Source organism: Pinus tabuliformis, chromosome 9 (genome assembly GCF_031772625.1).
Source record: "Pinus tabuliformis cultivar Carrire ecotype Pingquan chromosome 9, CPIR1, whole genome shotgun sequence".
Classification (NCBI taxonomy): Eukaryota; Viridiplantae; Streptophyta; class Pinopsida; order Pinales; family Pinaceae; genus Pinus; species Pinus tabuliformis.
Genome location: NC_142307.1, coordinates 1,285,969,081 through 1,285,985,258, shown reverse-complemented (window position 1 = coordinate 1,285,985,258; position 16,178 = coordinate 1,285,969,081). Strand labels below are relative to the sequence as shown.

The following is a 16,178-nucleotide window of genomic DNA, read 5'->3' as shown; positions in this document are numbered from 1 at the left end:
CACCAGATAGCTCGATGTGCCATTTTCTCCACCACTTGAGCAAGCCATGTGGTCCCTCGCCCATCTGTTATGAATGCATGTTTGAAAATGGGCCTCCCGATCTCAAAGGTATGGCCTTTCGTTGATTTAGTTGATTAATTTTGTTTACTTTTCATGGACACTTTTGGGCATGGATTGGTGGAGGGGAATTTGGCGGAAAAAGTGGGCTAGGTCTGTGCTTTTGTCTCCCCTACCCGATTTTGTGTTTAGCCTTCTATACTAGTTCCGTGGGAACTCCTTTACTGGCCACTAGCTTTAGGGTTGGCACTACATGAGAAATCCCGATTTTGGTTGTATGGTTCTGCTTCCTAACACCATATACATTGCCCCTTTCCGCTCATTTTGACCCCTTTCATCATTTTTCCCATCCGGGTCCACATGTGTCCACTAGGTCCAAATAGGCTTAGCCTCCCCCTCCCTTGTCCACACCTTGGGTCTGGCCTGGAACGATGCCCAAAAGTTGATGCAGCCAAAAAGAAAAGAAAAAGCATAGTTTGGCCACTTTCAACAGGAAATGTACCACAAAATGCAAAAGATGGTTGGGATATACAAATTTAACACGTGGGAAAAAGCCAGACATGAGCTCTACCCCTTTTTCATGGCCATCACCCTGGTTCCTATGGGCCTAGATGAACCCCCTCCATCATTAAGGAACCCATGATTGTCCCAATCCCTGGTGGGCAATAAACTACTCCACCTTAAGAGGGTATCCACTGCTATATATTACACAACATGCTCTCATCCCTTGGAGCCCTAAGCAGTTATGAAAGAAAATCTATCAAATGAAAAAAGCATATGAAGAAGGTGGAAAAACAAAGGCCGGGGTAACTCATGTACAACAATTTGCTCCCTCCCACATCCATATACCCAGGTGTGGGCTTCCCTTATTATAACTACCCTTGTACCATAACATGTGACCTGGATGATTTCCCTGATCCCCACTCCATTTGATCACTTTATCATTTGCCACCTACCACTTGAAAGATGTATCATGAACATGTCACCCCCTTTAAAGGATGAAACCACCTAATAGGATCCTTCGGTAACCCCCCCTTATTGAGCTTGGAGACACTTGTACATGCCAAAACCCATTATGGAAGGGCATGCCACCATGAAATGCCCCATTGATTCCATGATTTGTATACTCTTTTACTTGATTGTGCAAATGATTTGTTGTATTGGAGTGCAAGGGGACACACTAGATCTTATGCAAGATTGCAGGGGGGTCTCTATTTGGGGCTTGGTCTTTCTATACGAGGTCCTAGCCCGAGGGCCGCACTTGTAGGGTGAGCGTTGAGAGCCATGGGCCTCCACCATAGCAAAGATTACTTCATGGATCCCCAACACTGCCCATTGATTATTCTTGTTCCATCTTTTGAATGAGGATGATGCACTTGGTTTACTATGCCCAACCGACTCCACACTTGCACCATACACTTGGCAGATGTTCCAGGATTCAGAGGATGTCTCCTGCTATAGAGGGATGGCTTATATCATCATCCTAGCCTTTACAGATGGTCTACATGCATAGTCGATCCTTTTGAATATGTCTTTGTGCCCCCACACACACTTGGGAGCACCACATGTTCTTGCTTGGAAAACAAGGGGCAACCCGTTGTCCACTATGTTGGGAGTCTAGTTTTACATCATGACACCCTTTGGACTTCATTAGACCTTCTGAAAAGGCCCAACGACTCACTTTATTGATCATTCGACCCTTTTGAGAGACTTATTATTGTATTATTGAGCTATTTTGGTGGGCTTGTCATTAAGGGATGTTATTATTGCACATTATTTAATTTTAGGGGCATTATTAATCCAAATTTGGCCATTCGAATTCATTAGAGATTGTATAAATAGATGAGAGGTGATTTATTCTCTCATCATCACTTGGATTAGGTTATTAGCTCTTGTGAGATTTTCGCTATCCCTTTTGGAGGACGGGTTTGATGATATGGATGAATTTTGATGTTTGGATCTATCTCTCTTGTCTTGGCTTTTCATTATTCGCATAATTTGATGATTGGATATACTCTTTTGTACATGTAAGTGCTCTTTTCATGCTTATTCTTGTTATTTACTTTTGTCACATGAATGTTGCTGGGATTTTCGCTATACAAGTCTGAAATTTACTGTTTTTCTATACGAATTGGTGGAAATTGTGATCTTTTATAACATTGCATCATGTCATGGGCCATGTATGAATGGGTGAATGTTCGTAGAGATAATTTGTGCTAAATACATCTCAATAAGTCATCAATTATTACGAAGAAGCTGCTCTCATGCCCTAATGCCACGCGAAATTGTTTGAAAGCCTCCTTGAAAGGGTGAATTGTTTCCGAACATTAAAATTGTAAGAACCTTGATTGTAATTTTTTTTTTTAATACCAGAACATGAAAATTTGAATACTGAATTTGAAAGATTAATCTAATGAATACCAACCTGTCTACTATGCTGCAAATTTGTCTGCTCCATTGTAAATTTGTATGCTCTGCTGCAAATTTGTCTGCTCTGCTGTAATTCGTCTGTTCTGCTGCAAATTTGTCTACTTTGTTGTAATTCTTGTCCGATTATGTTACTAAAATGGCCAAAACCTCCCTGCCGAACTGGGTACAACCTAGGTACTCAGTCTCAGAAAGCTTTCCAATTGAAGCAATCTGATTCCCCCGTGCCCAAAAACTCCAGTATAATCAAGACTCAAGTTCCCTTCATAGTTGTACTACAATATCCAAAAATTGTTCTCAACTTTGCTTTCCTCCCCCAAAAATGGTTTTTCCTCCCTCCTTTTATTTCCTCATCCACCGCCTTCTTTTCATCTCCGTGTCAATATTTTGGTTACGTGTAACTTTTATTTTCGTTGATTTTTATTTGGATACATAGTTTTGATTTAATAAAGTTTATTTATTATTTTAATGAATTAATTAAATTTATAATTTTAATTAATTTATGTTATTATTTTATTAATTTTATATTGTAAATTTTAATTTGTAATTTAAAATTAACATTTTTTGCTAGTTTTAAGGATTTATCATATATATGATACTCTGGTGAGGTATTAATTTATTACCTTAATTTATATCTCCTCCTGTAGTAACTAGTTTACATATGGTGCAATACATGCAGGTCCATGCATACGTAGCTATCATATGGAGGTGTCGTATGTATGCTAATACTCGTATTTTATTTTTAGGCGGGTCATTACATACATCCCTCTTTCCAAAATCTTCGTCCCGAGGTTAGGGTTTATAAAATATATTAGTGATTAATGAGAGTATATAAGTCCTTATATTTCAAGATTGAATTTGTTTTATATGGGTATTTAAAATTTTATTTTCTTAAATATTTTAAGATTTTACAACTATAATATTCATGTCCTGCCCCGGTTGATTCTTCAAGCTACTCTAGAATCATCTTATCCTTCCTAATCTCTTCTGCTTCCATCCTATCCGTCCTCTACTAGAGTGTGCCATGGTGTCAGCTATATTGATTAACCATTCATAGACTCTCAGGAGTATTAGTGTTGATTATATCAACGCCATTGCCCAGTAGGCATCTAGCAGTCATCATCACACATCTAGGGGAGTGTGATTCGCACAGTCCTCCCATGACTCCAGGTTTTGGAGGATAAACGGTGGGCAATACCTCCACCCCTCCTAGTGGGACCTGAGTTAATGCTCTTTCATGGAACCTTATTGAGTCTTAATTGTACTGAAGTTTTTGTCATCACGTGGCCGTTTTGGTAACAATACTAGCTACAACGTAAACACTTGTCCATATATTATAACATGTGCATCAGTATATACATAAAATAAACAATTTCTGTATAGCTCATACATGTTATCTCTAGTACAACATATTTGGTCATGTCCTGCTCATGTTATCGACTTTCATATTGAAATTGTAATCATTCTTTTATTTCTATCTCATTAATTATATCGATATGCATAAATGAAGCAAAATTTATAATATCTTAATTTCTATCATAATTCATGATTTAAATTTTATAGCAAGATTAATCAAATATTAAACTTTACTTTGGTATCTATAATTCAGTAAGGTTAATTTGAATAACATATTTCATCTTGGTATCCACGTACCAGTAGAATAACATATTATAAAAATTCATGTTTATATGTGATCATTCCAAAATGGTTTTGAGTATCTGATTTAAAGTAAAGTAAATATATACAAAATATGGCTTAAAGTTCTTCAAAATTAACACAAGTTGGGGTATTTTTGACATATGATTTCCGTATCTTCTCAAGTAGTCGATTTAGGGCTATATTTGTCCCACTGGACCTTAACTTGGTCTACCATACGATTCCTGAGCTGTCGAACCCTACGTTCATATATACGTAATGGTTCGACCAATATGATTCCCTTGTCCAATACCTGCAGTTCCTTCCATTGAAGGTTATGAGATTTGTTAACTATGTAATGTCTTAATACAAATACATGAAATACATTATGGACTTTATGCAAGTGAGGTGGCAGTGCCAGACGATAGGCAACAGGTCCAACTCTTTCCATGACTTTATATGGTTCGATAAATTGGGTTGACAACTTTGTTCCTTTTCTGAATCGGAAAGTGTTTTTATTTGGTTTGATGCGGACGAAAACCTGATCCCTACTTCATACTTCCTGTCAGTTCTGTGGGTATCAACATAACTCTTTTGTCTATCCTGTGCTTCTTTTAACCATTGTCTAATTTGTTTTACATGTTCCTCCATCTCTTGGATTAATTCTGGCCCTACTATCACCCGATCTTCTAACCTGTCCCAGCTAAACGGTGTTCTGCAAGGTTTGCCGTAAAATGCTTCAAATGGAGGCATTTCGATTGAACTGTGGGAACTGTTATTGTATGCAAATTCGACCAAGGATAAGTACTTTTCCCAGTGTGACTGCTAATCCATCACATACATCCTCAACATATCTTCTAGTACTTGATTTACTCTTTTTGTTTACCTATCAGTTTTAGGATGATAAGTTGTATTTAAATTTAGTTGAGTTTCTAAGACTGATTGCATGCAAGTCCAAAATCTTGAAGTGAATTGCGAGTCTTTATCTGATATAATCTTTTTAGGTATTCCATGAAATCTGATAATTTCATTTATAAATACTCGAGCCACATCAGCAACTTCGTAAGTATCTCTTACGGGAATGAAATGGTCGCTTTTCGTTAATTTATCCACTACCACTAGAATAGCATTGTGTCTTTGTGAAGTAAGAGGTAGCTCAGTGATTGAATCCATAAAAATGATTTCCCATTTGGTCATAGGAATGTCATGAGATTGCAAGTGCTGGATGACAATGATCAACTTTTACTTGTTGACATTCAAGACATTTTCACAACGAATTGAATGATATCGCGCTTCATGCCCGACCAGAAGAAGAGTTTCTTGGTATCAATATACATTTTCTTTACTCTGGGATGTCCACAATATACTGCTTTGTGGGCTTCCTTAAGAATGGTGTCTCAGAGATCCCCATTATCAGAAATATACATCCTTTTATAAAATCGTAAGATTCGATCATATTCTAGTTCATATCCCTCAAACTTAGGTTCTTTTGGCTTTTTACTATCAAGACTAGATCTTATCTTTAAATACCAGCTATCTCTTATGAGATGTTTTAGTACTCATTGCCTTAAGTTTACTTTGATAGGTACGAGGGAAAATATTCGAGGTCTTTTGCTTAAAGCATCTACCACTACGTTCTCTTTTCCTTTAATGTATGATATTCCAAAGTCATATTCACTTAGGAATTCACTCCATCGTCGTTGTCTAGCATTCAAGTCTCTTTGGGTGAACAAATACTGAAGACTTTGATGGTCGCTTTTAAGCATAAAGCTTCGCCCTACTAGATAGTGTCTCTATATCTTTAAAGCTAGTATTACAACGGTTAACTTTAAATCATGAGTGGCGTAATGTTCTTCATGAGGTTTTAACTTTCTTGAGGCATATGCTATTACTCCTCTATCCTGCATTAATACTGCACCTAACCCATGTTTGGATGCATCAATACATATAGTAAAATCTTTGTCCATATCAGGGACTCTTAAGATTGGTGCACTGGTCAACAGTCTTTTGAGTTCAAAGAATGCTTTATTACATTCCTCAGTCCATTCATACTTAACACCCTTACGTTGAAGAGTTGTAATTGGCTTTGCAATTTTGGAGAACCCTTCCACAAATCTTCGGTAGTAGTCGGCTAAACCCATAAAGCTTCGCACTTCATGTGCATTTTTTGGTATTGGCCATTCCATGATTGCTTTTACCTTCTCTGGATCTACTGAGATTCCTTCACCAGATATGATATGACCTAAGTAATCAATCTTTTCCTGAAAGAAAGAACTCTTGGATAACTTTCCATATCAATGGTGTTTTCTGAGGCAGGATAATACTATCCATAAATGATCTTCATATTCTTTCGCATTCTTGGAGTAGATGAGAATATCATCTAAGAAAACTGGTACAAATTGATCAAGAAATTTGCGGAAAACGCTGTTCATAAGGTTCATGAAAACTACTGGTGCATTAGTCAACCCAAATGGTACCACAGTAAATTCATAATGCCCAAAGCGTGTTCGGAATGCAGTCTTAGAAATATTGTTTTCCGAAGTCCTTAGCTGATGATAGCCTGATCGTAAATCAATTTTTGACAAGACAACAACTCCTTTCATTTGGTCGAAGAGGTCATCAATTCGAGGCATGGGATACCGATTTTTTACTGTAGCTCGATTCAAGTCTCGGTAGTCTATGCATAATCTTAAGAAACCATCTTTCTTCTTGACAAAAATTATAGGGGCACCCCAAGGTGATATACTGGGTCGAATGTGTCTTATATCCAGTAGTTCCTTCAATTTAATTTGCAATTCTTGAAGTTCTGGAGCTGTCATTCTATAAGGTGTTTTAGAAATCGGTTGAGTACCAGGTTTCAATTCTATTGTGACATCTCGCTCTCTCTCAGGGGGTAATCCTGGTAGTTCCTTTGGAAATACATCCGGAAATTCGGCTAACACCGGATATTGTTCTAAGGATAGTTCTTTTTCTTTGCTTACTTCTTGAATTGTGTATGCTTGACAACCTTTCCTTAAGAAACGCTTCATTTTCATTACTGATATGTAACGTAAAGATACTTTTCTCTTGATACCTTGAATTTAGATCGCCTCTCCTTCATCATTTATACCTAGAAGTTTTTTCCATAACAGTCTACCCAAGCTTGATGAGCTTCTAACCAATCTATACCTATGACAAGATCATAAGTTCCTAGGGTTGTGACATAAACTTTCAATTTAGTCGAACAGACCCCTAGATCAATTTTGCATTGTTCCACACTTAAGTCTATGGATTGGAGTTCTCCTGAGGCCATTTCTACCTGTCTGAAATTATTTTTTTTGCGAGTTGCCAACCCACATTTATTTAATGCATATGACGAAATGAAACTATCTGTGGCACAAGTATCAAATAAGATTTTAAATTTTATACCATCAATAATACTTGAGGATTCCACTACAGTGGATTGATATGCTGCTTGATTGTTGTTGACTATTGCATGGATTCTATGATTGCCTTGGGTATTTGGTTTTGGTTATTTTCCTGTTCTATGCAATATACTTGATGAAGTTTCTGGACAATCACGTTGAAAATGCAGTCCTCTACATCCCCAACAATTAACTTGGGTCGGTCCTCTTCAATCATATTGTGAGTTTTTAGATAAAGAGCTTCGCCCTCTCATGCCACTTCCCCTTGTATTTCTTCCTCTATTAGCAGTTCCACGAGATTTCCATGGACTTGTGTTTGATGATTCAGCGGCTATAGTATTAAGTGTCATGGGAGCTCTTTCTCCTACACTTCTTGGGGTAAATTTATTACCATAAGGTGGTGGTCTTGAGCTGCTTCCCCTGAAGAAATTTCGGGGAGTATTTCATGGAAACCTTGATTGTAGAGGTTCTGTTGGCTCGACATCCTTTTTGATTCCTAGATGCTCTTCTGCATAATGACCACATTCTACCGCCTCGGCTATTAATGATGGCTTCCACAACCTAACCAAGGCCCTGATGCGAGGGTTTAACCCAAATATGAAGCGTTCAACTTGACATTCATCAAAATCTAAGTAGTGAATGTATTTCACAAGCTCCATAAACCTTATTTCATATTCTTCCACTGTTTTATTAACTTGAATTAATGTATGAAAGGCCCCGACTTGTTGTTCTTGAAAATATGGAAGTAAATACTTAGCACAAAATCTTTCCTCGAACAATTCCCAAGGGACATTATCCATTGTGAGGTGTAGTTGTTTTTCCAAATTTCCCCACCAAATCAAGGCACTTTCCTTTAATTGAAATACGACAATTTTTGTTTTTGAAGAAGAAGAGTACTCTCTTAGTTTAAAACATCTGTTCATTCCTTCTAACCATGCCTCAACACATTCTCCAACTCGTCTTCCAAAAAATTTCAGGAGTTCAATTTGATGTAGCTCCCTAGAAATATCTTCCTTTGATATTTTATACTCTGAATTTTTTGGTTCCGCTAAATTGGTTTCTGAGGGTTGAGGTTGCTCTTCTTTGGTCTTAGCCATTGTCGACCCTTTTAATGTTTCCAATAAGGTTTCCAATGAGTGCATTATCACGGTCAATTCTGACGTTGGAGCGATTGGTGTTGATGATGGTCTCGCTGGAGGCGATGGTGATGGTAATGAAGATGGTGATGATGACGGTGGTGGTGTTAATGACAATGATGTTGCCTGATCACGTCGTCGTCGCTGATATGTCCTTACCATCGTAGTGTTTCCTGTATACATAATAAATTTGTGAAATTTGAAATATATTTTCAGATTTAACATATAATTTCAAATTTACAAACGAGTATAGTTTTTTTGCTATTTTTACCTGCTAGGCAAGTCCTATTAGTACCACAGTCAAAGAGGGTGGTCTCGCGACCTCCTTGTCCTAATGCAGGGTATTCTATCATAATATGTAATAATACTTATACTAATGCATTTTTTTTTTAACATAATCTCAAATATTATGTTTTCAAAAATTATAACCTTTAAAATTTTCATAAAATTATGACTATAGAAATTATAGCCTTAATTTTTTATTTTTTTTTAAATAAAATTATTACCACTTCATACTTCTTAGTCATATAGCCTAATGCTTATTTTATTTATTTTATAAAATTTAAATTATAGAAATTAAAACATATAATAATTAAATATGACTAAATAGTAAATTTTTTTTTTTTAATATGGTGGAGCCCTATATTTAAAATAACATCTCTGGGCACCAATCCCGTTTATGAGTGGAATATTGGGCTTCGAATTGGTCATAGGTACCAGACCCTCTGCCCCCAAACGTAATGAATGGGTCGATGATTCATTAACACGATAGTTTATATCGTGACTTATAGTCTTCAACGCAAGAGTCCACGGGGCATGTTATCCATTACGCGTCGGATAATCTACCGATCTCACGCAATAATTTAGCACGCCACCATTTAGTTGGGCGGGTGTCGAATATCTTGCCTCGTATTTACTTGTAAACTCTAAAGCCCACTCTGCATATAAAATCGACCCCAGTTTATGCAATGAGGAATTATTTTATAAGTTTTTGCGTAGGATAGCGGTGGATTAGCATATGGTATGCGATGCGGTCTTATTTAAATTAGGTGATGTATATATTAGACTTACTTCTGTCAGGCTAAGGAGTGCGCGCAGTGAACCCAGGCATATCACACACCAATGGCAGACACCCTTTTATTGCAAAAGAATTCAAAAATTTTCGAATTCAGGGGTTTCAGTTACAGGGCTGACAATCAACTTAAATATTGGCATGGAGTACTGGACTATGTCAGCTCCAACACCAATTTCTGCTATATGAGGGAGACATCCTGGTGCTCCATTGACAGCAGGACCGGTTTCTTCTGCCCTGAACATGTCACTTATTGAACATCCTGATAGTCTTCCTACAGAAATTTGGGCTCACAGTTCTCAATGCAAATATTTCATCATGTGATGTTTTCGCAACATTCTCTCTTCGAAATGAAAATTGTATAGAGTAACCAACGATGCCCTGAGAACTTATTTTCTTCAGTTGGGCTTCTGAAAACTAAAAATAAAATAAAATAAACTTCGGTGACACTCAACGATAGCCCTCTGTCTGAGCATATAAATGATACACCAACCAAAATTTCTTCGGTAAACTCTAAGAGTTTCTCCTTCATTTCGTTTTCACATTTATATATATGAATTGTTAGTAATATCAACATCGGTTGCATATCTTTTGCGCGAGTCGTTGGCATAATGTTCCGGCCTTGACCTTATATAACATATAAGTTTATATTATAATTGACCCCGGTAAACTTTACCGGATAGAACTTGGATTACTTATGTAGGTTAATTCGTAATTGACCCAGGTAAAAACAAAAATTTCAGTGTTGATAATAGCGTAGAAGAGCTTAAAGGTTTTGTTCGTCAGTCATATAAGAGCAACGTGAGGAACTGTTCTTTGGAATAATTGGCCGGAGAAAGTCATTTTTGTCATGATTGACATCTACCTACCATTAAACCAAACTTGTATTATGTATCTTTCGCGTAACTGTCAAACAACCTGAGGTCGATAATTTTAAGTAATTCCCTATTTTAGCTTAGAGGGAGCAATCCATCTGTGTTTTAATTAGTCAAGTTTTCAAAACCAAATTTAATATTGTTTCTAATCATATTGAAAAATGAAATAAATTTGCGTAATTATAGCTAGCGGAATTGACGAGCTTTCATACTACAGTCCAACAATATAGTGTTTGAAAATTGGAGCCATGGGCTTGTATGGCTAGACTCCATTCCCAGTTTAACACCATAACTTACCATTATCTTTTGCGTAATATATTTTTACTGCTTCCTCGGTTTACAAATTCTGTGGACTATGACTCCACTACTTTCTAATTTCTTCTCATATATAGTCATATGCAGTCTATAATTCTTATCTATTATGACTGTAACCTTAATTTCGAAAATAATACTGATTACAGTATTTATATTTCTTATTTATTATGACTATAACCTTATTTTAACAGGTTTGAGAGTTTAAATTGCTCTGATACCAAAATGTAAGAACCCTGATTGTAAATTTTTTTTTTTTTAATACCAGAACATGAAAATTTGAATACTGAATTTGAAAGATTAATCTAATGAATACCAACCTGTCTGCTCTGCTACAAATTTGTCTGCACTGCTGCAAACTTGTCTTCTCTGCTACAAATTTGTCTGCTCTGCTGTAATTCTTGTCTGATTATGTTACTAAAATGGCCAAAACCTCCCTGCCGAAACGGGTACAACCTAGGTACTCAGTCTCAGAAAGCTTTCCAATTGAAGCAATTTGATTCCCCTGTGCCCAAAAACTCTAGTATAATCAAGACTCAAGTTCCCTTCATAGCTGTACTATAGTATCCAAAAATTGTTCTCAACTCTGCTTTCCTCCGTAAAAATGGTTTTTCCCCCTCCCAAAAATGGTTTTTCCTCCCTTCTTTTATTTCCTCATCCACCGCCTTCTTCTCATCTCCGTGTCAATATTTTGGTTACGTGTAACTTTTATGAAATCAAATCTCATTTGATTTCGTTGATTTTTATTTGGATACGTAGTTTTGATTTAATAAAGTTTATTTATTATTTTAATGAATTAATTAAATTTATAATTTTAATTAATTTATATTATTATTTTATTAATTTTAAATTGTAAATTTTAATTTGTAATTTAAAATTAACATTTTCTGTTGGTTTTAAGGATTTATCATATATATGATACTCTGGTGAGGTATTAATTCATTACCTTAATTTATATCTCCTCCTGTAGTAACTAGTTTACATATAGTGTGATACATGTGGGTCCATGCATACATAGCTATCGTATGGAGGTCTCATATGTATGCTAATACTCGTATTTTATTTATAGGCGGGTCATTACAAAAATCTCCTTGATTCCATCTCTCCCAAAGGACAAGGCACTAATCCTCCATAGGTGGTCACTTTCAAAGCTTATTTCTCTCACCTCTCCTTCTCTCTCTAGGCCTAGCCTCCATAGGTCACCTAGGGCATCAATTATCTCACATTCTAGCCATCAAAAGACTTTGATCTCTTGTCCTCTATTGTGCTAGGGTTTTCTCTAGAGGCTCTCCAAATTTCGCAATATTTCGACAATGGGATCTCGAGATATTGTAAGCCCTAGCCCAAGAATCGTCTCTTGCACTAGGTTTCCCTTGGCTAGTGACCTCATTTGGATCATTGCATTCTATTCTATGAAGATTTGTCCATTGAACCTCTTCTCTTCTACAATTAGGTGAAGCCCCTTCTTGAGTGATCAATTCCACCTCTTGGACCTAATTTTGAGTCCACTTGGTCCCATGTGATCCCACAACTTTATAACTCTGACTCCACAATGATCACACAAAGACCAAGTCTCCATAAGGGTTTCTAGGCTTAGGAATCATATTTTCAAGATACATTCCCAAGCCCCAGCCAATTTCCCACTTCCTCTTCTTTTTGTTGATTCCTGGTTGCTTGTGTTGAAGAGTAGCATGGAATCCCTTTGAAAAAGGTCTACTATTATGCTTTGTTCTTCTCTCCATGAAAACGATATTGTCAAGGAACCAACCTGCATACTGTTGTACTGGTTCAGGGAGAGTGCTGATTGCTTGATAAAACTCCATCATTCACTATTAATCCCGTCTGGCTGGCAGGATGCGCAACTCTGATACCACTGTAATATCCCTTTTAAGTAAATTTGAATGGATTTTGGAACACTGTAAGGCCCTGTCACATTAATTCCTAAATAATCCAATAGCACTTAAATTTCTCTCAAGGACATTTTGACAAACAGTTTGCTTGTGAACAATTTTACAAACAATTTGCAATAGTGCTTAGCATATAGTGAATGAAGATCCCAACTCAATACAGTTTGCAACTTAAAGTATACATCACCAACAATTTTATTAAGAGAATTCAAGGGAATTACATGCACAATCAATGAGAGAACCTGGAATCTGCAACTAACACAATCAGAGTGCAATATCTCAAGTTGCCGAAAGAGAGAATGGGACCACTATAATGATAAACACTGGAAATGCACAGTGTGAATGAGTAAAGACTATGATGAAGTACACTGCTATACAGAATTTTCCTCCTCATTTAGACTGCCGTAACTGGATCCCCTTAAATCAATTCAGCTGCCTATCCACGATGGGTATGATCCACTGCTCAAGAAAGATAGAGACCCACTGCTACAAGTGATTCTGCTATGCTCAATTCCACCGAGCAATTGAGGCATGCTTCCCAGTGCATATCTGTTCTAAGGGTTGATTGTGTGTGCTTGCATGTATATATGAACCCATGTATGTCTGTGTCTGTATGTGCGTAATCATGTCTATTTCTATGTTTCTATGCAAATGCACATGTTTCTATCCAGGAAATGGAAGACAAAACAGTCTTGAATTTACAGGAAATCAAGAAATCAAAATTGAAGTTGAGAAGTCCGTGTACATTTATTTGTTTGTCTGTGTTTATAAACCCATAAATATATGTACAGACACACAGATACATGCACACAGACTTTTAAACTTCAATTTTTATTTCTTCATTTTCCTGGATATTCAAGATTGTTAAGATTTCTCTTTCCATTTTCTGTATATTTCAATAATTATTGTCCCTGTTGTTCTATCACGAAATTTGACAAGGGCCATCTATATTTTCTTGTTTTGCCCTTAGATCTTGCTCAATATCTTCAATGTTTTGATTTCAGTACAACTCTGCATGCAGTGATTCTGTTTTAGTGTATGAAGCCATGCTAAAGGGTTAAAGGAAGTTACATTGGGAAATCCAGAGGCAACATGGCTTGGCCAATTGCTTGAAATTGCATTAACTGTGACATCTTTTACAAATTCTAGGTTTCCTTTGTTCTATGCAACTCAGGCTTGCTTTGTACTCTGATTGAGTTCTCCATTCCTCTATGTTACAGCATGCACTGGTTTTTTTCTAAATTATAAAATGATAATATAAGGTTTGGATGCTTCTTTTTCTGCAATAGCATGGTGTTTCTTATTCTTCATCCTCTAATTTTCTCTTAGAAAATCTAGATCTTTACATCTATCCAAAGGACTTCTCTTGGGTTATGTTCATTTTTCTTAGCTCTCAAATTATTTTGATTTTGCTCCTTGCTATTCATGTTGAAAATTGCAGCAGTTCTCCACAATGGATTATAGGATCCTTGTTATCTTTGAGGAATACATTCTGGAGATGCAAGGGCTTAAATTTATATGTATATAATTTATCTTTTATGTTTTGTGTATGATAGCTTTGACTGATATTAATGTTTTTGGCTCTTTACAGCGTGGTCTAGCTGGAATCAATCTTGGAAAGTTTTTAATCAAACGTGTCATTGAGCTAGTTCGACAAGAGATGCCACATGTTAAAGTATGGATTCATCCATCTTCACAAAAAGATAGAAAAGAAGCATACTTCTACTTATTTTTATTTCTCTGCTTTTGATGATTCTAACATATGGAAGCAATTCTGCTCTTAGTATGCATTGTAGGTTTATTCTTTGTGATGAGGCTACGGCTATTAATGTGAAGATGTAGACTTTTCAGACCATGCAACCTAAAAATGCATAGTGCTATGAAGTGGATGATGTTTATTCAAGACCCAATAATTATATATATATATATATATATATATGGATGATGTTTATTCAAGACCTAGTAATTAATTTTACTTCTTTTGATGATTCTAAGCATATGGATGCAATTCTGCTCTTAGTATGCGTTGTAGGTTTATTCTTTATGATGAGGCTATGACTATTGATGTGAAGATGTAGACTTTTCGTACCATGCAACCTTAGAATGCATAGTGCTATGAAGTGGATGATGTTTATTCAAGACAAATAATTAATTAAGATGATCAATATATGTATATATATACTCATGTTTATCTTCCATGGTTCCTTCCCTTGTAACTTTTGTCAATTTTTCCTTTCTAGAGGTTCCATGGACCCAAGTCCTGTGGATTATTAACTTTAGGACTTGTTGCCACCAAAAATGCTGGTCCTTTTTTGAAATCATTGGAGAACATTTCTGGACCTTTGTTTCTCTGAATCAGTAAGTTTTCGGACAGCATCATGGTGCACATTGCTGTGGCAGGAGGAAGCAACAGGGGTATTGGGACTTACTCTTTTTAAATCACAGAATCTACACTTCAGCATGGCCACAGTAAAATTCTAAGGGTTGACTGTGTGTGCGTGCTGGTATAATACATTTAGAAGTCTCTTCGTGCTATCTATGGTTGGAAGAATTGAGATAAAGTCCTAAAGCTCAAGCAAGGCTTTGGTGTAACTAGGAGGAGGCCACTGTCATCTCACCAACCCTCTTCTACACTTTAGTTTGGCTTTCCTCCTGCCCAAAGGTGTAAGGTCCCCACTTAGCAAGTTTTGCTAAGTAAATAAGTTTTTGCAGAGTTTTGGCATTTTGGCATACTTGACTTAGGAAAAGTGGGTTACGAGGATCCCACTTGACATTTTGAGGAAAGAAGGCTCCCAAACATTAGAAGAGAAGATCAATTAAGAGTAAAGTGGGATGTGGGGGCCACTGCAAAGGGAATTCACACCCCTTAGGAGAGTTCGACTTGTGGGAAGACAAAAAGGAGAGAATTTGACTTGAAGGACCCACATGGAGAAGAAAGGGGGCAACAAAGATAAATAGAGGTGGAGGGCCTCATTTTGGGACTTTTTTCCAATTTGAGGGTCGAACCCCTTGTATGTTTGAGCTGTTGAGCCAAGTTCACATAGTTGAGCCAAGTTCACATGTGTTGTTCAGCACCCTCAGTGTTCCGGTTCTACATTTGGCCAGAGTTTGACATGGGAACTAGTGCATTGAAATGTTGGAAACTAGGGCCAAACGTCACTTTGGACAGATCTTATGAGGCAACTGATATTTTTCTTGGATTCCTCTTTTCGAGTGGTGTAGGATTGATCTAAAGATCATCCCATTCTGACATGTACAAATGAAGTTATGCATTTATTTTGATTATGGACAAATTGTCCAAGTTGGCCAATCATCAAATTTTCCTCCTCGTGCCTTCAACGTTGCATATAAAT

At 36.7% G+C, this 16,178-nt stretch overlaps 1 protein-coding gene across 1 annotated transcript in view; it reads left to right on the top strand.

Annotated features, from left to right (window-relative positions):
• LOC149153279 (uncharacterized) overlaps positions 1-15,306 on the top strand; it is a 260,627-nt gene extending 245,321 nt beyond the window's left edge. Inside the window, exons 10-11 of the mRNA XM_089443765.1 lie at positions 14,417-14,500; positions 15,226-15,306. Of these exons, the coding sequence (XP_089299891.1) occupies positions 14,417-14,500; positions 15,226-15,306 (165 nt within the window). The remainder of the gene's footprint in view (positions 1-14,416; positions 14,501-15,225) is intronic.
• Positions 15,307-16,178: the final 872 nt, after the last annotated feature.